Below are 22,227 nucleotides of genomic sequence, written 5' to 3'. Positions count from 1 at the left end.
TCTGTACTCTCCAACCCTTCTCCCTATGACCCCGCTCCTCCCTGTCCATCTCTGTGCTCCCCAACCCTTCTCCCTATGACCCCGCTCCTTTCTGTCCATCTCTGTACTCCCCAACCCTTCCTATGACCCCGCTCCTCCCTGTCCATCTCTGTACTCTCCAACCCTTCCTATGACCCCGCTCCTCCCTGTCCATCTCTGTACTCTCCAACCCTTCTCCCTATGACCCCGCTCCTCCCTGTCCATCTCTGTACTCCCCAACCCTTCCTATGACCCCGCTCCTCCCTGTCCATCTCTGTACTCTCCAACCCTTCCTATGACCCCGCTCCTCCCTGTCCATCTCTGTACTCTCCAACCCTTCCTATGACCCCGCTCCTCCCTGTCCGTCTCTGTACTCTCCAACCCTTCCTATGACCCCGCTCCTCCCTGTCCATCTCTGTACTCTCCAACCCTTCCTATGACCCCGCTCCTCCCTGTCCATCTCTGTACTCTCCAACCCTTCCTATGACCCCGCTCCTCCCTGTCCGTCTCTGTACTCTCCAACCCTTCCTATGACCCCGCTCCTCCCTGTCCGTCTCTGTACTCTCCAACCCTTCTCCCTATGACCCCGCTCCTCCCTTTCCATCTCTGTGCTCCCCAACCCTTCTCCCTATGACCCCGCTCCTTTCTGTCCATCTCTGTACTCCCCAACCCTTCCTATGACCCCGCTCCTCCCTGTCCATCTCTGTGCTCCCCAACCCTTCCTATGACCCCGCTCCTCCCTGTCCATCTCTGTACTCCCCAACCCTTCTCCCTATGACCCCGCTCCTCCCTGTCCATCTCTGTACTCCCCAACCCTTCCTATGACCCCGCTCCTCCCTGTCCATCCCTGTACTCCCCAACCCTTCCTATGACCCCGCTCCTCCCGTCCATCCAGGTACTCTTCCAGTCGGATTTCCATATGTCTGACTATGTTCTGATGGTTCCTTTGCCCTAGGTGCGTCGTATCATTGGAGATTTTGGGGTTCCTATTGCCATCCTCATCATGGTGCTTGTGGATTTCAGTATCACCGACACGTACACTCAGGTGAGAGATGCGACCATGAACGGTATTCACGTGACTTCCTTCCTGACCTATCAGATCTCTTTATCTCACCCACTGTGCATTCCTCTACCCGCAGAAACTCAGTGTCCCCACAGGGTTCAAGGTGACCTCTCCGGAGAAGCGAGGTTGGGTGATGAACCCTCTGGGATCTGTAGAACCTTTTCCGGTTTGGATGATGTTTGCGAGCGTCCTTCCTGCTATCCTAGTCTATATATTAATCTTCATGGAGACGCAGATCACCACGTAAGTCCAGCGAGGTGCCACGCAATGATCCCGGCCAGTAGTCTGGTACCCGGACGGTGAAGAGTTGATAGTACCGGAATGTTTCTTTTGTTTCTCCTCTGGATGGGTTCTGGATTAGGTTCTGTGGAGGTAACTTGTATCTTCTGACAGGTTAATTATCAGTAAAAAGGAGCGGATGTTGGTGAAGGGTTCCGGATTTCACCTGGACCTGCTGCTGATTGTCACCATGGGTGGGATCTGCGCCCTTTTCGGATTGCCATGGATGGCTGCAACCACTGTCCGCTCCGTCACACACGCCAACGCATTGACCGTGATGAGTAAAGCCGTGGCCCCCGGAGATAAACCGAAAATCCAAGAGGTGAAGGAGCAGAGAGTCACTGGCCTGCTGGTCGCCATATTTGTTGGTGAGTACCACTTCTCTCATCCTGTAGGGTGAAGGAAGGACCACATACAGTCATCTATGGGATCAGGATGGGGTGTCTAGGTCCTACAGATATGTCCTCCGAGATCAGGACGGGGTGTCTAGGTCCTACAGGTACATCCTCCAGGACCAGGACGGGGTGTCTAGGTCCTCCACATACGTCCTCCGGGATCAGGACGGGGTGTCTATGTCCTACAGATAAGTCCTCCGGGATCAGGACGGGGTGTATAGGTCCTACAGATACGTCCTCCGGGATCAGGACGGGGTGTCTAGGTCCTACAGATACGTCCTCCGGGATCAGGACAGGGTGTCTAGGTCCTACAGATACATCCTGCGGGATCAGGACGGGGTGTCTAGGTCCTACAGATACGTCCTCCGGGATCAGGACGGGGTGTCTAGGTCCTACAGATACGTCCTCCGGGATCAGGATGGGGTGTCTAGGTCCTACAGATACATCCTCCGGGATCAGGACGGGGTGTCTAGGTCCTACAGATACGTCCTCCGGGATCAGGACGGGATGTCTAGGTCCTACAGATACATCCTCCGGGATCAGGACGGGGTGTCTAGGTCCTACAGATACGTCCTCCGGGATCAGGACAGGGTGTCTAGGTCCTACAGATACGTCCTCCGGGATCAGGATGGGGTGTCTAGGTCCTACAGATACATCCTCCGGGATCAGGACGGGGTGTCTAGGTCCTACAGATACGTCCTCCGGGATCAGGACGGGGTGTCTAGGTCCTACAGATACGTCCTCCGGGATCAGGACGGGGTGTATAGGTCCTACAGATACGTCCTCCAGGATCAGGACGGGGTGTCTAGGTCCTACAGATACATCCTCCGGGATCAGGACGGGGTGTATAGGTCCTACAGATACGTCCTCCAGGATCAGGACGGGGTGTCTAGGTCCTATAGATACGTCCTCCGGGATCAGGACGGGGTGTCTAGGTCCTACAGATACGTCCTCCAGGTTCCGGTTGTATGTTGTACTCTATGTGGATTTTCGTTTCCTCTCAGGTCTGTCGATCGTTATCGGTGATGTTCTCCGGCAGATCCCATTGGCCGTGCTGTTTGGAATCTTCCTGTATATGGGGGTGACCTCTCTCAATGGGATCCAGTTCTACGAGCGATTACAGATGCTACTGAAGCCCCCAAAGCATCATCCAGATGTCATGTATGTGAAGAAGGTGAGCACGTGACCATGACATCACAGGACCATGACATCACAGGACCATGACATCACAGGACCATGACATCACATGACCATGACATCACATGACCTGTATGTGAAGCAGGTGAGCACGTGACCATGACATCACAGGACCATGACATCACAGGACCATGACATCACAGGACCATGACATCACATGACCATGACATCACAGGACCATGACATCACAGGACCATGACATCGCAGGACCATGACATCACAGGACCATGACATCACATGACCTGTATGTGAAGCAGGTGAGCACGTGACCATGACATCACAGGACCATGACATCACAGGACCTGTATGTGCAGGGCGCTCATCACATACCTTCCCACGATGGTTCCTGTGAGAGAGCGCCGCCCTGTGCAATGGAAGGAGGAACTTCACCAACACATGGGGGAGGGGCTTCCATCTCCCACAGTCATGGCGCCAATGAAGTGCAGTATTGATCACTTTATCACCTATATGGGGTTGTGGTTCAGTATTGATCACTTCATCGCCTATATGGGGTTGTAGCTCAGTATTGATCACTGTATCACCTATATGGGGTTGTAGTTCAGTATTGATCACTTTATCTCCTATATGGGGTTGTAGTTCAGTATTGATCACTTTATCGCCTATATGGGGTTGTAGTTCAGTATTGATCACTTTATCGCCTATATGGGGGTGTAGTTCAGTATTGATCACTTTATCTCCTATATGGGGTTGTAGTTCAGTATTGATCACTGTATCGCCTATATGGGGTTGTAGTTCAGTATTGATCACTTTATCTCCTATATGGGGTTGTAGTTCAGTATTGATCACTTTATCGCCTATATGGGGGTGTAGTTCAGTATTGATCACTTTATCGCCTATATGGGGGTGTAGTTCAGTATTGATCACTTTATCGCCTATATGGGGGTGTAGTTCAGTATTGATCACTTTATCGCCTATATGGGGTTGTAGTTCAGTATTGATCACTTCATCACCTATATGGGGTTGTAGTTCAGTATTGATCACTTCATCACCTATATGGGGTTGTAGTTCAGTATTGATCACTTCATCGCCTATATGGGGGTGTAGTTCAGTATTGATCACTTTATCACCTATATGGGGTTGTAGTTCAGTATTGATCACTTTATCGCCTATATGGGGTTGTAGTTCAGTATTGATCACTTTATCGCCTATATGGGGTTGTAGTTCAGTATTGATCACTTTATCGCCTATATGGGGGTGTAGTTCAGTATTGATCACTTTATCGCCTATATGGGGGTGTAGTTCAGTATTGATCACTTTATCGCCTATATGGGGTTGTAGTTCAGTATTGATCACTTTATCGCCTATATGGGGTTGTAGTTCAGTATTGATCACTTTATCGCCTATATGGGGGTGTAGTTCAGTATTGATCACTTTATCGCCTATATGGGGTTGTAGTTCAGTATTGATCACTTTATCACCTATATGGGGTTGTAGTTCAGTATTGATCACCTTATCGCCTATATGGGGTTGTAGTTCAGTATTGATCACTTTATCACCTATATGGGGTTGTAGTTCAGTATTGATCACTTTATCGCCTATATGGGGGTGTAGTTCAGTATTGATCACTTTATCGCCTATATGGGGTTGTAGTTCAGTATTGATCACCTTATCGCCTATATGGGGTTGTAGTGCAGTATTGATCACTTTATCTCCTATATGGGGTTGTAGTTCAGTATTGATCACTTTATCGCCTATATGTGGTTGTAGTTCAGTATTGATCACTTTATCACCTATATGGGGTTGTAGTTCAGTATTGATCACTTTATCGCCTATATGTGGTTGTAGTTCAGTATTGATCACTTTATCTCCTATATGGGGTTGTAGTTCAGTATTGATCACTTTATCGCCTATATGGGGTTGTAGTTCAGTATTGATCACTTTATCACCTATATGGGGTTGTAGTTCAGTATTGATCACTTTATCGCCTATATGGGGTTGTAGTTCAGTATTGATCACTTTATCGCCTATATGGGGGTGTAGTTCAGTATTGATCACCTTATCGCCTATATGGGGTTGTAGTTCAGTATTGATCACTTTATCGCCTATATGGGGTTGTAGTTCAGTATTGATCACTTTATCGCCTATATGGGGGTGTAGTTCAGTATTGATCACTTTATCGCCTATATGGGGTTGTAGTTCAGTATTGATCACTTTATCACCTATATGGGGTTGTAGTTCAGTATTGATCACCTTATCACCTATATGGGGTTGTAGTTCAGTATTGATCACTTTATCACCTATATGGGGTTGTAGTTCAGTATTGATCACTTTATCACCTATATGGGGTTGTAGTTCAGTATTGATCACTTTATCACCTATATGGGGTTGTAGTTCAGTATTGATCACCTTATCACCTATATGGGGTTGTAGTTCAGTATTGATCACTTTATCACCTATATGGGGTTGTAGTTCAGTATTGATCACTTTATCGCCTATATGGGGGTGTAGTTCAGTATTGATCACTTTATCGCCTATATGTGGTTGTAGTTCAGTATTGATCACTTTATCTCCTATATGGGGGTGTAGTTCAGTATTGATCACTTTATCGCCTATATGGGGTTGTAGTTCAGTATTGATCACTTTATCTCCTATATGGGGTTGTAGTTCAGTATTGATCACTTTATCTCCTATATGGGGTTGTAGTTCAGTATTGATCACTTTATCGCCTATATGGGGTTGTAGTTCAGTATTGATCACTTTATCTCCTATATGGGGGTGTAGTTCAGTATTGATCACTTTATCGCCTATATGGGGTTGTAGTTCAGTATTGATCACTTTATCGCCTATATGGGGTTGTAGTTCAGTATTGATCACTTTATCTCCTATATGGGGGTGTAGTTCAGTATTGATCACTTTATCGCCTATATGGGGTTGTAGTTCAGTATTGATCACTTTATCTCCTATATGGGGGTGTAGTTCAGTATTGATCACTTTATCGCCTATATGTGGTTGTAGTTCAGTATTGATCACTTTATCTCCTATATGGGGGTGTAGTTCAGTATTGATCACTTTATCGCCTATATGGGGGTGTAGTTCAGTATTGATCACTTTATCGCCTATATGGGGTTGTAGTTCAGTATTGATCACTTTATCACCTATATGGGGGTGTAGTTCAGTATTGATCACTTTATCTCCTATATGGGGGTGTAGTTCAGTATTGATCACTTTATCTCCTATATGGGGGTGTAGTTCAGTATTGATCACTTTATCACCTATATGGGGTTGTAGTTCAGTATTGATCACTTCATCACCTATATGGGGTTGTAGTTCAGTATTGATCACTTTATCGCCTATATGGGGGTGTAGTTCAGTATTGATCACTTTATCTCCTATATGGGGTTGTAGTTCAGTATTGATCACTTCATCGCCTATATGTGGTTGTAGTTCAGTATTGATCACTTTATCTCCTATATGGGGTTGTAGTTCAGTATTGATCACTTTATCGCCTATATGGGGTTGTAGTTCAGTATTGATCACTTTATCTCCTATATGGGGTTGTAGTTCAGTATTGATCACTTCATCGCCTATATGTGGTTGTAGTTCAGTATTGATCACTTTATCACCTATATGGGGGTGTAGTTCAGTATTGATCACTTTATCGCCTATATGGGGGTGTAGTTCAGTATTGATCACTTTATCTCCTATATGGGGTTGTAGTTCAGTATTGATCACTTTATCGCCTATATGGGGTTGTAGTTCAGTATTGATCACTTTATCTCCTATATGGGGTTGTAGTTCAGTATTGATCACTTTATCACCTATATGGGGTTGTAGCTCAGTATTGATCACTTTATTACCTATATGGGGTTGTAGTTCAGTATTGATCACTTTATTACCTATATGGGGTTGTAGTTCAGTATTGATCACTTTATCGCCTATATGGGGTTGTAGTTCAGTATTGATCACTTTATCGCCTATATGGGGTTGTAGTTCAGTATTGATCACTTTATCGCCTATATGGGGTTGTAGTTCAGTATTGATCACTTTATCTCCTATATGGGGTTGTAGTTCAGTATTGATCACTTTATCACCTATATGGGGTTGTAGTTCAGTATTGATCACTTTATCGCCTATATGGGGTTGTAGTTCAGTATTGATCACTATATCACCTATATGGGGTTGTAGTTCAGTATTGATCACTTTATCGCCTATATGGGGTTGTAGTTCAGTATTGATCACTTTATCGCCTATATGGGGTTGTAGTTCAGTATTGATCACTTTATCGCCTATATGGGGTTGTAGTTCAGTATTGATCACCTTATCGCCTATATGGGGTTGTAGTTCAGTATTGATCACTTTATCACCTATATGGGGTTGTAGTTCAGTATTGATCACTTTATCACCTATATGGGGTTGTAGTTCAGTATTGATCGCCTTATCACCTATATGGGGTTGTAGTTCAGTATTGATCACTTTATCACCTATATGGGGTTGTAGTTCAGTATTGATCGCCTTATTACCTATATGGGGTTGTAATTCAGTATTGATCACTTTATTACCTATATGGGGTTGTAGTTCAGTATTGATCACTTTATCGCCTATATGGGGTTGTAGTTCAGTATTGATCACTTTATCGCCTATATGGGGTTGTAGTTCAGTATTGATCGCCTTATCACCTATATGGGGTTGTAGTTCAGTATTGATTGCCTTATCACCTATATGGGGTTGTAGTTCAGTATTGATCACTTCATCTCCTATATGGGGTTGTAGTTCAGTATTGATCACTGTATCACCTATATGGGGTTGTAGTTCAGTATTGATCACTGTATCACCTATATGAGGTTGTAGTTCAGTATTGATCGCCTTATCACCTATATGGGGTTGTAGTTCAGTATTGATCACTGTATCACCTATATGGGGTTGTAGTTCAGTATTGATCACTGTATCACCTATATGAGGTTGTAGTTCAGTATTGATCGCCTTATCACCTATATGGGGTTGTAGCTCAGTATTGATCGCCTTATTTCCTATATGGGGTTGTAATTCAGTATTGATCACTTCATCACCTATATGGGGTTGTAGTTCAGTATTGATCGCCTTATCACCTATATGGGGTTGTAGCTCAGTATTGATCACTTTATTATCTCTATAGATTTGTAGGTCTATATATGAGTGTTTGCACCTGTATATACCTCAGGGCTGTAATATGAACTTTATGTATGATCCCATTAGGTGGAGATATTGATTATCGGTCATTATATAGAATGTATCAATGTTTTGTGACATTGGTGGTTTTAATCCATTTTCGATGAAGTGCCTGTTTAGGGGGATGGGGTTGTAGAGATTGGGGGGAATTGGGATTGTCCTGTATTGATTGTCGTGGCTCCTCCTCTTCTTTCAGGTGCGCAGTCTCCGGATGCATCTCTTCACCGTGCTGCAGCTCATCTGTCTGGCGGTGCTCTGGGTCGTCATGTCCACAGCGGCGTCTCTGGCTTTTCCCTTCGTCCTGATCCTGACCGTCCCGCTGCGCATCTTCATTTTGCGGAGGATTTTCACAGAGCGAGAGATGACATGTGTACGTTTCCTTCACCTTTTGCTTCGCTTTTCACACTAATTTTGTCAGGCCCCACCCACCTCTCTGGCCCCACTCCTTTATCTGGCCCCACCCACCTCTCTGGCCCCACTCCTTTATCTGGCCCCACCCACCTCTCTGGCCCCACTCCTTTATCTGGCCCCACCCACCTCTCTGGCCCCACCCACCTCTCTGGCCCCACCCATCTCTCTGGCCCCACTCCTTTATCTGGCCCCACCCACCTCTCTGGCCCCACCCATCTCTCTGGCCACACTTTTCCCCATGTCTTTCCAACTAAGACTTAATACCACATTGAGACTGAGGATTCTGTCATGTGACCAGCAGCCAATGGCGGGCTTCCATCACCCCACCAATATGGAGCAGCATGGGAGTCCATCGATAGGTGAATGACATTGGGCCCGTCGTACCACCCTGTATAGACTGCAGAGGGCACTATAGAGTAAATCCCCAAACATTCACTGCGGGTGAATCCTTGAGGTCCAGGTGTTTTCAGCGACCTCCACGGGTGAATCCTTGAGGTCCAGGTGTTTTCAGTATCCTCCTCGGGTGAATCCTTGAGGTCCATGTGTTTTCAGTTACCTTCTCGGGTGAATCCTTGAGGTCCATGTGTTTTCAGCGACCTCCTCGGGTGAATCCTTGAGGTCCATTTGTTTTCAGTTACCTCCTCGGGTGAATCCTTGAGGTCCATGTGTTTTCAGTTACCTCCTCGGGTGAATCCTTGAGGTCCATGTGTTTTCAGCGACCTCCTCGGGTGAATCCTTGAGGTCCATGTGTTTTCAGCTACCTCCTCGGGTGAATCCTTGAGGTCCATGTGTTTTCAGCTACCTCCTCGGGTGAATCCTTGAGGTCCATTTGTTTTCAGTTACCTCCTCGGGTGAATCCTTGAGGTCCATGTGTTTTCAGTTACCTCCTCGGGTGAATCCTTGAGGTCCATGTGTTTTCAGTTACCTCCTCGGGTGAATCCTTGAGGTCCATGTGTTTTCAGCGACCTCCTCGGGTGAATCCTTGAGGTCCATGTGTTTTCAGTTACCTCCTCGGGTGAATCCTTGAGGTCCATGTGTTTTCAGTTACCTCCTCGGGTGAATCCTTGAGGTCCATGTGTTTTCAGCGACCTCCTCGGGTGAATCCTTGAGGTCCATGTGTTTTCAGTTACCTCCTCGGGTGAATCCTTGAGGTCCATGTGTTTTCAGTTACCTCCACGGGTGAATCCTTGAGGTCCATGTGTTTTCAGTTACCTCCTCGGGTGAATCCTTGAGGTCCAGGTGTTTTCAGTTACCTCCTCGGGTGAATCCTTGAGGTCCAGGTGTTTTCAGTTACCTCCTCGGGTGAATCCTTGAGGTCCATGTGTTTTCAGTTACCTCCTCGGGTGAATCCTTGAGGTCCATGTGTTTTCAGTTACCCCCTCGGGTGAATCCTTGAGGTCCATGTGTTTTCAGCTACCTCCTCGGGTGAATCCTTGAGGTCCACGTGTTTTCAGTTACCCCCTCGGGTGAATCCTTGAGGTCCACGTGTTTTCAGTTACCCCCTCGGGTGAATCCTTGAGGTCCACGTGTTTTCAGTAACCCCCTCGGGTGAATCCTTGAGGTCCACGTGTTTTCAGTTACCCCCTCGGGTGAATCCTTGAGGTCCACGTGTTTTCAGTTACCTCCTCGGGTGAATCCTTGAGGTCCACGTGTTTTCAGTTACCTCCTCGGGTGAATCCTTGAGGTCCACGTGTTTTCAGTTACCTCCTCGGGTGAATCCTTGAGGTCCACGTGTTTTCAGTTACCTGCTCGGGTGAATCCTTGAGGTCCACGTGTTTTCAGTTACCTCCTCGGGTGAATCCTTGAGGTCCATGTGTTTTCAGTAACCCCCTCGGGTGAATCCTTGAGGTCCACGTGTTTTCAGTTACCCCCTCGGGTGAATCCTTGAGGTCCACGTGTTTTCAGTTACCTCCTCGGGTGAATCCTTGAGGTCCATGTGTTTTCAGTTACCTCCTCGGGTGAATCCTTGAGGTCCATGTGTTTTCAGTTACCTCCTCGGGTGAATCCTTGAGGTCCAGGTGTTTTCAGTTACCTCCTCGGGTGAATCCTTGAGGTCCATGTGTTTTCAGTTACCCCCTCGGGTGAATCCTTGAGGTCCATGTGTTTTCAGTAACCCCCTCGGGTGAATCCTTGAGGTCCATGTGTTTTCAGTTACCTCCTCGGGTGAATCCTTGAGGTCCATGTGTTTTCAGTTACCTCCTCGGGTGAATCCTTGAGGTCCATGTGTTTTCAGTTACCCCCTCGGGGGAATCCTTGAGGTCCATGTGTTTTCAGTAACCCCCTCGGGTGAATCCTTGAAGTCCATGTGTTTTCAGTTACCTCCTCGGGTGAATCCTTGAGGTCCATGTGTTTTCAGTTACCTCCTCGGGTGAATCCTTGAGGTCCATGTGTTTTCAGTTACCCCCTCGGGTGAATCCTTGAGGTCCATGTGTTTTCAGTTACCTCCTCGGGTGAATCCTTGAGGTCCATGTGTTTTCAGTTACCTCCTCGGGTGAATCCTTGAGGTCCATGTGTTTTCAGTTACCTTCTCGGGTGAATCCTTGAGGTCCAGGTGTTTTCAGTTACCTCCTCGGGTGAATCCTTGAGGTCCATGTGTTTTCAGTTACCTTCTCGGGTGAATCCTTGAGGTCCAGGTGTTTTCAGTTACCCCCTCGGGTGAATCCTTGAGGTCCATGTGTTTTCAGTTACCTCCTCGGGTGAATCCTTGAGGTCCATGTGTTTTCAGTGACCTCCTCGGGTGAATCTTTGTGTTAGGGATCCGGGTATGACCAGAAATGTGTGGACTGACACAGGGAAACGCAGGCTCCAGGTATAGTATAAACAATACATAAACGCAGTGCAACCAAACCAACCCAAACCTCCAACAGATAACAAGAAGAACAATACTAAGCGTAGTCGGGCAGGCCGGGTCGGTAGCAAACGGGCAGGCAAGGTACAAGGAGCAGGCGGAAGGGTAGTCAGGAATAGCCGAGGTCAGGACAGGCAGAGTTCATGCAGAGTCAGGATTAAAGCAGAATCAGGATCAGGCAGGAAGCAGACAGGATGCAGGTACAGAGGGTCATGGGAAACAAACACCAAGGCACTGATCACAGGCCTGGCCAGTCCTTAAATACACCTCCTGCAATCAGCCTCAGGTGATGGCTCATTGCAGGAGTGAGCCTCTGGTTGCTGAGAGCACCCGCTGGCCAGCCCTGGTACTGCAGCCCACAAGGCAGGTGAGTCCCAGCACCACCGGCAAGTCCATTCCTGACACTTTGAGGTCCAGGTGTTTTTAGTTACCTCCTCGGGTGAATCCTTGAGGTCCATATGTTTTCAGTGACCTCCCCGGGTGAATCCCCCAAGTCCATGTATTTTCAGTGACCTCCCTGGGTGAATCCCCCAGGTCCAGGTGTTTTCAGTGACCTCCCCGGGTGAATCCCCCAGGTCCATGTGTTTTCAGTGACCTCCCCGGGTGAATCCCCCAGGTCCAGGTGTTTTCAGTGACCTCCTTGGGTGAATCCTCCAGGTCCAGGTGTTTTCAGTGACCTCCTCAGGTGAATCCCCCAGGTCCAGGTGTTTTCGGCGACCTCCCCGGGTGAATCCCCCAGGTCCAGGTGTTTTCAGTGACCTCCCCGGGTGAATCCTCCAGGTCCAGGTGTTTTCAGCGACCTCCTCGGGTGAATCCTTGAGGTCCATGTGTTTTCAGTGACCTCCCCGGGTGAATCCCCCCGGTCCATGTGTTTTCAGTGACCTCCCCGGGTGAATCCCCCAGGTCCATGTGTTTTCAGTGACCTCTTCGGGTGAATCCTCCAGGTCCAGGTGTTTTTAGTTACCTCCTCGGGTGAATCCTTGAGGTCCATGTATTTTCAGTGACCTCCCCGGGTGAATCCCCCAGGTCCATGTGTTTTCAGTGACCTCCCCGGGTGAATCCCCCAGGTCCAGGTGTTTTCAGTGACCTCCTTGGGTGAATCCTCCAGGTCCAGGTGTTTTCAGTGACCTCCTCGGGTGAATCCCCCAGGTCCAGGTGTTTTCGGTGACCTCCCCGGGTGAATCCCCCAGGTCCAGGTGTTTTCAGTGACCTCCCCGGGTGAATCCTCCAGGTCCAGGTGTTTTCAGCGACCTCCTCGGGTGAATCCCCCAGGTCCAGGTGTTTTCAGTGACCTCCCCGGGTGAATCCTCCAGGTCCAGGTGTTTTCAGCGACCTCCTCGGGTGAATCCTTGAGGTCCATGTGTTTTCAGTGACCTCCCCGGGTGAATCCCCCAGGTCCATGTGTTTTCAGTGACCTCCCCGGGTGAATCCCCCAGGTCCATGTGTTTTCAGTGACCTCCTCGGGTGAATCCTCCAGGTCCAGGTGTTTTCAGCGACCTCCCCGGGTGAATCCCCCAGGTCCAGGTGTTTTCAGCGACCTCCCCGGGTGAATCCCCCCGGTCCAGGTGTTTTCAGCGACCTCCCCGGGTGAATCCCCCCGGTCCAGGTGTTTTCAGCGACCTCCCCGGGTGAATCCCCCAGGTCCAGGTGTTTTCAGCGACCTCCCCGGGTGAATCCCCCAGGTCCAGGTGTTTTCAGCGACCTCCCCGGGTGAATCCCCCAGGTCCAGGTGTTTTCAGCGACCTCCCCGGGTGAATCCCCCAGGTCCAGGTGTTTTCAGCGACCTCCCCGGGTGAATCCTCCAGGTCCAGGTGTTTTCAGCGACCTCCCCGGGTGAATCCCCCAGGTCCATGTGTTTTTAGTGACCTCCCCGGGTGAATCCCCCAGGTCCAGGTGTTTTCAGTGATCTCCCCGGGTGAATCCTCCAGGTCCATGTGTTTTCAGTGATCTCCCCGGGTGAATCCTCCAGGTCCAGGTGTTTTCAGCGACCTCCCCGGGTGAATCCCCCAGGTCCATGTGTTTTCAGCGACCTCCCCGGGTGAATCTCCCCGGTCCATGTGTTTTCAGCGATCTCCTTGGGTGAATCCCCCAGGTCCAGGTGTTTTCAGTGACCTCCCCGGGTGAATCCCCCAGGTCCATGTGTTTTCAGCGACCTCCCCGGATGAATCTCCCCGGTCCATGTGTTTTCAGTGATCTCCTTGGGTGAATCCCCCAGGTCCAGGTGTTTTCAGTGACCTCCCCGGGTGAATCCCCCAGGTCCATGTGTTTTCAGCGACCTCCCCGGGTGAATCTCCCCGGTCCAGGTGTTTTCAGTGATCTCCCCGGGTGAATCCCCCAGGTCCAGGTGTTTTCAGTGATCTCCTTGGGTGAATCCCCCCGGTCCAGGTGTTTTCAGTGACCTCCCCGGGTGAATCCCCCAGGTCCAGGTGTTTTCAGCGACCTCCCCGGGTGAATCCCCCAGGTCCATGTGTTTTCAGCGACCTCCCCGGGTGAATCCTCCAGGTCCAGGTGTTTTCAGTGACCTCCTCGGGTGAATCTCCCCGGTCCAGGTGTTTTCAGTGATCTCCCCGGGTGAATCCCCCCGGTCCAGGTGTTTTCAGTGATCTCCTTGGGTGAATCCCCCAGGTCCATGTGTTTTCAGCGACCTCCCCGGGTGAATCCTCCAGGTCCAGGTGTTTTCAGTGACCTCCTCGGGTGAATCTCCCCGGTCCAGGTGTTTTCAGTGATCTCCCCGGGTGAATCCCCCCGGTCCAGGTGTTTTCAGTGATCTCCTTGGGTGAATCCCCCCGGTCCAGGTGTTTTCAGTGACCTCCCCGGGTGAATCCCCCAGGTCCATGTGTTTTCAGCGACCTCCCCGGGTGAATCCTCCAGGTCCAGGTGTTTTCAGTGACCTCCCCGGGTGAATCCCCCAGGTCCATGTGTCTTCAGTGATCTCCTTGGGTGAATCCCCCAGGTCCAGGTGTTTTCAGCGACCTCCCCGGGTGAATCCCCCAGGTCCATGTGTTTTCAGTGATCTCCCCGGGTGAATCCCCCAGGTCCAGGTGTTTTCAGTGATCTCCCCGGGTGAATCCCCCAGGTCCATGTGTTTTCAGCGACCTCCCCGGGTGAATCCCCCAGGTCCAGGTGTTTTCAGTGACCTCCCCAGGTTAATCCCCCAGGTCCAGGTGTTTTCAGCGACCTCCCCGGGTGAATCCCCCAGGTCCAGGTGTTTTCAGCGACCTCCCCGGGTGAATCCTCCAGGTCCAGGTGTTTTCAGCGACCTCCCCGGGTGAATCCTCCAGGTCCAGGTGTTTTCAGCGACCTCCCCGGGTGAATCCTCCAGGTCCAGGTGTTTTCAGCGACCTCCCCGGGTGAATCCCCCCGGTCCAGGTGTTTTCAGCGACCTCCCCGGGTGAATCTCCCCGGTCCATGTGTTTTCAGCGATCTCCCCGGGTGAATCCCCCCGGTCCAGGTGTTTTCAGCGACCTCCCCGGGTGAATCCCCCAGGTCCAGGTGTTTTCAGCGACCTCCCCGGGTGAATCCCCCAGGTCCAGGTGTTTTCAGCGACCTCCCCGGGTGAATCCCCCAGGTCCAGGTGTTTTCAGCGACCTCCCCGGGTGAATCCTCCAGGTCCAGGTGTTTTCAGCGACCTCCCCGGGTGAATCCTCCAGGTCCAGGTGTTTTCAGCGACCTCCCCGGGTGAATCCCCCCGGTCCATGTGTTTTCAGCGACCTCCCCGGGTGAATCCCCCCGGTCCATGTGTTTTCAGCGATCTCCCCGGGTGAATCCCCCCGGTCCATGTGTTTTCAGCGACCTCCCCGGGTGAATCCTTGAGGTCCATATGTTTTCAGTGACCTCCCCGGGTGAATCCTTGAGGTCCATGTGTTTTCAGCGACCTCCCCGGGTGAATCCTTGAGGTCCATATGTTTTCAGTGACCTCCCCGGGTGAATCCTCCAGGTCCAGGTGTTTTCAGTGACCTCCCCGGGTGAATCCCCCAAGTCCATGTATTTTCAGTGACCTCCCTGGGTGAATCCCCCCGGTCCAGGTGTTTTCAGTGATCTCCCCGGGTGAATCCCCCCGGTCCAGGTGTTTTCAGTGATCTCCTTGGGTGAATCCCCCCGGTCCAGGTGTTTTCAGTGACCTCCCCGGGTGAATCCCCCAGGTCCATGTGTTTTCAGCGACCTCCCCGGGTGAATCCTCCAGGTCCAGGTGTTTTCAGTGACCTCCCCGGGTGAATCCCCCAGGTCCATGTGTCTTCAGTGATCTCCTTGGGTGAATCCCCCAGGTCCAGGTGTTTTCAGCGACCTCCCCGGGTGAATCCCCCAGGTCCATGTGTTTTCAGTGATCTCCCCGGGTGAATCCCCCAGGTCCAGGTGTTTTCAGTGATCTCCCCGGGTGAATCCCCCAGGTCCATGTGTTTTCAGCGACCTCCCCGGGTGAATCCCCCAGGTCCAGGTGTTTTCAGTGACCTCCCCGGGTTAATCCCCCAGGTCCAGGTGTTTTCAGCGACCTCCCCGGGTGAATCCCCCAGGTCCAGGTGTTTTCAGCGACCTCCCCGGGTGAATCCTCCAGGTCCAGGTGTTTTCAGCGACCTCCCCGGGTGAATCCTCCAGGTCCAGGTGTTTTCAGCGACCTCCCCGGGTGAATCCTCCAGGTCCAGGTGTTTTCAGCGACCTCCCCGGGTGAATCCCCCCGGTCCATGTGTTTTCAGCGACCTCCCCGGGTGAATCTCCCCGGTCCATGTGTTTTCAGCGATCTCCCCGGGTGAATCCCCCCGGTCCAGGTGTTTTCAGCGACCTCCCCGGGTGAATCCCCCAGGTCCAGGTGTTTTCAGCGACCTCCCCGGGTGAATCCCCCAGGTCCAGGTGTTTTCAGCGACCTCCCCGGGTGAATCCCCCAGGTCCAGGTGTTTTCAGCGACCTCCCCGGGTGAATCCTCCAGGTCCAGGTGTTTTCAGCGACCTCCCCGGGTGAATCCTCCAGGTCCAGGTGTTTTCAGCGACCTCCCCGGGTGAATCCCCCCCGGTCCATGTGTTTTCAGCGACCTCCCCGGGTGAATCCCCCCGGTCCATGTGTTTTCAGCGATCTCCCCGGGTGAATCCCCCCGGTCCATGTGTTTTCAGCGACCTCCCCGGGTGAATCCTTGAGGTCCATATGTTTTCAGTGACCTCCCCGGGTGAATCCTTGAGGTCCATGTGTTTTCAGTGACCTCCCCGGGTGAATCCCCCAAGTCCATGTGTTTTCAGTGACCTCCCTGGGTGAATCCCCCCGGTCCAGGTGTTTTCAGTGATCTCCCCGGGTGAATCCCCCCGGTCCAGGTGTTTTCAGTGATCTCCTTGGGTGAATCCCCCAGGTCCAGGTGTTTTCAGTGACCTCCCCGGGTGAATCCCCCAGGTCCAGGTGTTTTCAGTGACCTCCCTGGGTGAATCCCCCAGGTCCAGGTGTTTTCAGTGACCTCCCCGGGTGAATCCCCCAGGTCCATGTGTTTTCAGTGACCTCCCCGGGTGAATCCCCCAGGTCCAGGTGTTTTCAGTGACCTCCTTGGGTGAATCCTCCAGGTCCAGGTGTTTTCAGTGACCTCCTCAGGTGAATCCCCCAGGTCCAGGTGTTTTCGGCGACCTCCCCGGGTGAATCCCCCAGGTCCAGGTGTTTTCAGCGACCTCCTCGGGTGAATCCTTGAGGTCCATGTGTTTTCAGTGACCTCCCCGGGTGAATCCCCCAGGTCCATGTGTTTTCAGTGACCTCCCCGGGTGAATCCCCCAGGTCCATGTGTTTTCAGTGACCTCCTCGGGTGAATCCTCCAGGTCCAGGTGTTTTCAGCGACCTCCCCGGGTGAATCCCCCAGGTCCAGGTGTTTTCAGCGACCTCCCCGGGTGAATCCCCCCGGTCCAGGTGTTTTCAGCGACCTCCCCGGGTGAATCCCCCCGGTCCAGGTGTTTTCAGCGACCTCCCCGGGTGAATCCCCCAGGTCCAGGTGTTTTCAGCGACCTCCCCGGGTGAATCCTCCAGGTCCAGGTGTTTTCAGCGACCTCCCCGGGTGAATCCCCCAGGTCCAGGTGTTTTCAGCGACCTCCCCGGGTGAATCCCCCAGGTCCAGGTGTTTTCAGCGACCTCCCCGGGTGAATCCCCCAGGTCCAGGTGTTTTCAGCGACCTCCCCGGGTGAATCCTCCAGGTCCAGGTGTTTTCAGCGACCTCCCCGGGTGAATCCTCCAGGTCCATGTGTTTTCAGCGACCTCCCCGGGTGAATCCCCCGGTCCATGTGTTTTCAGCGATCTCCCCGGGTGAATCCCCCCGGTCCATGTGTTTTCAGCGATCTCCCCGGGTGAATCCCCCAGGTCCATGTGTTTTTAGTGACCTCCCCGGGTGAATCCCCCAGGTCCAGGTGTTTTCAGTGATCTCCCCGGGTGAATCCTCCAGGTCCATGTGTTTTCAGTGATCTCCCCGGGTGAATCCTCCAGGTCCAGGTGTTTTCAGCGACCTCCCCGGGTGAATCCCCCAGGTCCATGTGTTTTCAGCGACCTCCCCGGATGAATCTCCCCGGTCCATGTGTTTTCAGTGATCTCCTTGGGTGAATCCCCCCGGTCCAGGTGTTTTCAGTGACCTCCCCGGGTAAATCCCCCAGGTCCATGTGTTTTCAGCGACCTCCCCGGGTGAATCTCCCCGGTCCAGGTGTTTTCAGTGATCTCCCCGGGTGAATCCCCCAGGTCCAGGTGTTTTCAGTGATCTCCTTGGGTGAATCCCCCCGGTCCAGGTGTTTTCAGCGACCTCCCCGGGTGAATCCCCCAGGTCCAGGTGTTTTCAGCGACCTCCCCGGGTGAATCCCCCAGGTCCATGTGTTTTCAGCGACCTCCCCGGGTGAATCCTCCAGGTCCAGGTGTTTTCAGTGACCTCCTCGGGTGAATCTCCCCGGTCCAGGTGTTTTCAGTGATCTCCCCGGGTGAATCCCCCCGGTCCAGGTGTTTTCAGTGATCTCCTTGGGTGAATCCCCCCGGTCCAGGTGTTTTCAGTGACCTCCCCGGGTGAATCCCCCAGGTCCATGTGTTTTCAGCGACCTCCCCGGGTGAATCCTCCAGGTCCAGGTGTTTTCAGTGACCTCCCCGGGTGAATCCCCCAGGTCCATGTGTCTTCAGTGATCTCCTTGGGTGAATCCCCCAGGTCCAGGTGTTTTCAGCGACCTCCCCGGGTGAATCCCCCAGGTCCATGTGTTTTCAGTGATCTCCCCGGGTGAATCCCCCAGGTCCAGGTGTTTTCAGTGATCTCCCCGGGTGAATCCCCCAGGTCCATGTGTTTTCAGCGACCTCCCCGGGTGAATCCCCCAGGTCCAGGTGTTTTCAGTGACCTCCCCGGGTTAATCCCCCAGGTCCAGGTGTTTTCAGTGACCTCCCCGGGTTAATCCCCCAGGTCCAGGTGTTTTCAGCGACCTCCCCGGGTGAATCCCCCAGGTCCAGGTGTTTTCAGCGACCTCCCCGTGTGAATCCTCCAGGTCCAGGTGTTTTCAGCGACCTCCCCGGGTGAATCCTCCAGGTCCAGGTGTTTTCAGCGACCTCCCCGGGTGAATCCCCCAGGTCCAGGTGTTTTCAGCGACCTCCCCGGGTGAATCCCCCAGGTCCAGGTGTTTTCAGCGACCTCCCGGGTGAATCCCCCAGGTCCAGGTGTTTTCAGCGACCTCCCCGGGTGAATCCTCCAGGTCCAGGTGTTTTCAGCGACCTCCCCGGGTGAATCCTCCAGGTCCATGTGTTTTCAGCGACCTCCCCGGGTGAATCCCCCCGGTCCATGTGTTTTCAGCGACCTCCCCGGGTGAATCCTCCAGGTCCATGTGTTTTCAGCGACCTCCCCGGGTGAATCCCCCCGGTCCATGTGTTTTCAGCGATCTCCCCGGGTGAATCCCCCAGGTCCATGTGTTTTTAGTGACCTCCCCGGGTGAATCCCCCAGGTCCAGGTGTTTTCAGTGATCTCCCCGGGTGAATCCTCCAGGTCCATGTGTTTTCAGTGATCTCCCCGGGTGAATCCTCCAGGTCCAGGTGTTTTCAGCGACCTCCCCGGATGAATCTCCCCGGTCCATGTGTTTTCAGCGATCTCCCCGGGTGAATCCCCCAGGTCCATGTGTTTTTAGTGACCTCCCCGGGTGAATCCCCCAGGTCCAGGTGTTTTCAGTGATCTCCCCGGGTGAATCTCCCCGGTCCATGTGTTTTCAGTGATCTCCTTGGGTAAATCCCCCAGGTCCATGTGTTTTCAGCGACCTCCCCGGGTGAATCTCCCCGGTCCAGGTGTTTTCAGCGATCTCCCCGGGTGAATCCCCCAGGTCCAGGTGTTTTCAGTGATCTCCTTGGGTGAATCCCCCGGTCCAGGTGTTTTCAGTGACCTCCCCGGGTGAATCCCCCAGGTCCAGGTGTTTTCAGCGACCTCCCCGGGTGAATCCCCCAGGTCCATGTGTTTTCAGCAACCTCCCCGGGTGAATCCTCCAGGTCCAGGTGTTTTCAGCGACCTCCTCGGGTGAATCTCCCCGGTCCAGGTGTTTTCAGTGATCTCCCCGGGTGAATCCCCCCGGTCCAGGTGTTTTCAGTGATCTCCTTGGGTGAATCCCCCCGGTCCAGGTGTTTTCAGTGACCTCCCCGGGTGAATCCCCCAGGTCCATGTGTTTTCAGCGACCTCCCCGGGTGAATCCTCCAGGTCCAGGTGTTTTCAGTGACCTCCCCGGGTGAATCCCCCAGGTCCATGTGTCTTCAGTGATCTCCTTGGGTGAATCCCCCAGGTCCAGGTGTTTTCAGCGACCTCCCCGGGTGAATCCCCCAGGTCCATGTGTTTTCAGTGATCTCCCCGGGTGAATCCCCCAGGTCCAGGTGTTTTCAGTGATCTCCCCGGGTGAATCCCCCAGGTCCATGTGGTTTCAGCGACCTCCCCGGGTGAATCCCCCAGGTCCAGGTGTTTTCAGTGACCTCCCCGGGTTAATCCCCCAGGTCCAGGTGTTTTCAGCGACCTCCCCGGGTGAATCCCCCAGGTCCAGGTGTTTTCAGCGACCTCCCCGGGTGAATCCCCCAGGTCCATGTGTTTTCAGCGACCTCCCCGGGTGAATCCCCCAGGTCCAGGTGTTTTCAGTGATCTCCCCGGGTGAATCTCCCCGGTCCATGTGTTTTCAGTGATCTCCCCGGGTGAATCTCCCCGGTCCATGTGTTTTCAGCGACCTCCCCGGGTGAATCCCCCAGGTCCAGGTGTTTTCAGTGATCTCCCCGGGTAAATCCCCCAGGTCCATGTGTTTTCAGCGACCTCCCCGGGTGAATCTCCCCGGTCCAGGTGTTTTCAGCGACCTCCCCGGGTGAATCCCCCAGGTCCAGGTGTTTTCAGCGACCTCCCCGGGTGAATCCCCCAGGTCCATGTGTTTTCAGCGACCTCCCCGGGTGAATCCCCCAGGTCCAGGTGTTTTCAGCGACCTCCCCGGGTGAATCCCCCAGGTCCATGTGTTTTCAGCGACCTCCCCGGGTGAATCCTCCAGGTCCAGGTGTTTTCAGTGACCTCCTCGGGTGAATCTCCCCGGTCCAGGTGTTTTCAGTGATCTCCCCGGGTGAATCCCCCCGGTCCAGGTGTTTTCAGTGATCTCCTTGGGTGAATCCCCCCGGTCCAGGTGTTTTCAGTGACCTCCCCGGGTGAATCCCCCAGGTCCATGTGTTTTCAGCGACCTCCCCGGGTGAATCCTCCAGGTCCAGGTGTTTTCAGTGACCTCCCCGGGTGAATCCCCCAGGTCCATGTGTCTTCAGTGATCTCCTTGGGTGAATCCCCCAGGTCCAGGTGTTTTCAGCGACCTCCCCGGGTGAATCCCCCAGGTCCATGTGTTTTCAGTGATCTCCCCGGGTGAATCCCCCAGGTCCAGGTGTTTTCAGTGATCTCCCCGGGTGAATCCCCCAGGTCCATGTGTTTTCAGCGACCTCCCCGGGTGAATCCCCCAGGTCCAGGTGTTTTCAGTGATCTCCCCGGGTGAATCCCCCAGGTCCATGTGTTTTCAGCGACCTCCCCGGGTGAATCCCCCAGGTCCAGGTGTTTTCAGTGACCTCCCCGGGTTAATCCCCCAGGTCCAGGTGTTTTCAGCGACCTCCCCGGGTGAATCCCCCAGGTCCAGGTGTTTTCAGCGACCTCCCCGGGTGAATCCTCCAGGTCCAGGTGTTTTCAGCGACCTCCCCGGGTGAATCCTCCAGGTCCAGGTGTTTTCAGCGACCTCCCCGGGTGAATCCTCCAGGTCCAGGTGTTTTCAGCGACCTCCCCGGGTGAATCCCCCCGGTCCATGTGTTTTCAGCGACCTCCCCGGGTGAATCTCCCCGGTCCATGTGTTTTCAGCGATCTCCCCGGGTGAATCCCCCGGTCCAGGTGTTTTCAGCGACCTCCCCGGGTGAATCCCCCAGGTCCAGGTGTTTTCAGCGACCTCCCCGGGTGAATCCCCCAGGTCCAGGTGTTTTCAGCGACCTCCCCGGGTGAATCCCCCAGGTCCATGTGTTTTTAGTGACCTCCCCGGGTGAATCCCCCAGGTCCAGGTGTTTTCAGTGATCTCCCCGGGTGAATCCTCCAGGTCCAGGTGTTTTCAGCGACCTCCCCGGGTGAATCTCCCCGGTCCATGTGTTTTCAGCGATCTCCTTGGGTGAATCCCCCAGGTCCAGGTGTTTTCAGTGACCTCCCCGGGTGAATCCCCCAGGTCCATGTGTTTTCAGCGACCTCCCCGGATGAATCTCCCAGGTCCATGTGTTTTCAGTGATCTCCTTGGGTGAATCCCCCAGGTCCAGGTGTTTTCAGTGACCTCCCCGGGTGAATCCCCCAGGTCCAGGTGTTTTCAGTGACCTCCCCGGGTGAATCCCCCCGGTCCAGGTGTTTTCAGTGACCTCCCCGG

At 52.9% G+C, this 22,227-nt stretch overlaps 1 protein-coding gene across 2 annotated transcripts in view; it reads left to right on the top strand.

The window, feature by feature from the left end:
- LOC149435125 (anion exchange protein 2-like) overlaps nt 1-8,542 on the top strand; it is a 90,058-nt gene extending 81,516 nt beyond the window's left edge. For both annotated transcript variants that reach the window (XM_089662988.1, XM_089662987.1), the window contains exons 18-22: nt 974-1,063; nt 1,158-1,324; nt 1,475-1,728; nt 2,760-2,929; nt 8,315-8,542. In XM_089662988.1, coding sequence (XP_089519114.1) covers nt 974-1,063; nt 1,158-1,324; nt 1,475-1,728; nt 2,760-2,929; nt 8,315-8,527 — 894 coding nt within the window. In that variant the 3' untranslated portion in view covers nt 8,528-8,542. The remainder of the gene's footprint in view (nt 1-973; nt 1,064-1,157; nt 1,325-1,474; nt 1,729-2,759; nt 2,930-8,314) is intronic.
- Nucleotides 8,543-22,227: the final 13,685 nt, after the last annotated feature.

Source organism: Staurois parvus, unplaced genomic scaffold, assembly GCF_062004578.1.
Source record: "Staurois parvus isolate SC_StPar_1 unplaced genomic scaffold, SC_StPar_1.0 ptg001600l, whole genome shotgun sequence".
In the NCBI taxonomy this organism is placed as follows: Eukaryota; Metazoa; Chordata; class Amphibia; order Anura; family Ranidae; genus Staurois; species Staurois parvus.
Note: the sequence above shows the minus strand (reverse complement) of the source record. Positions and strands in the feature narration are given on the sequence as shown.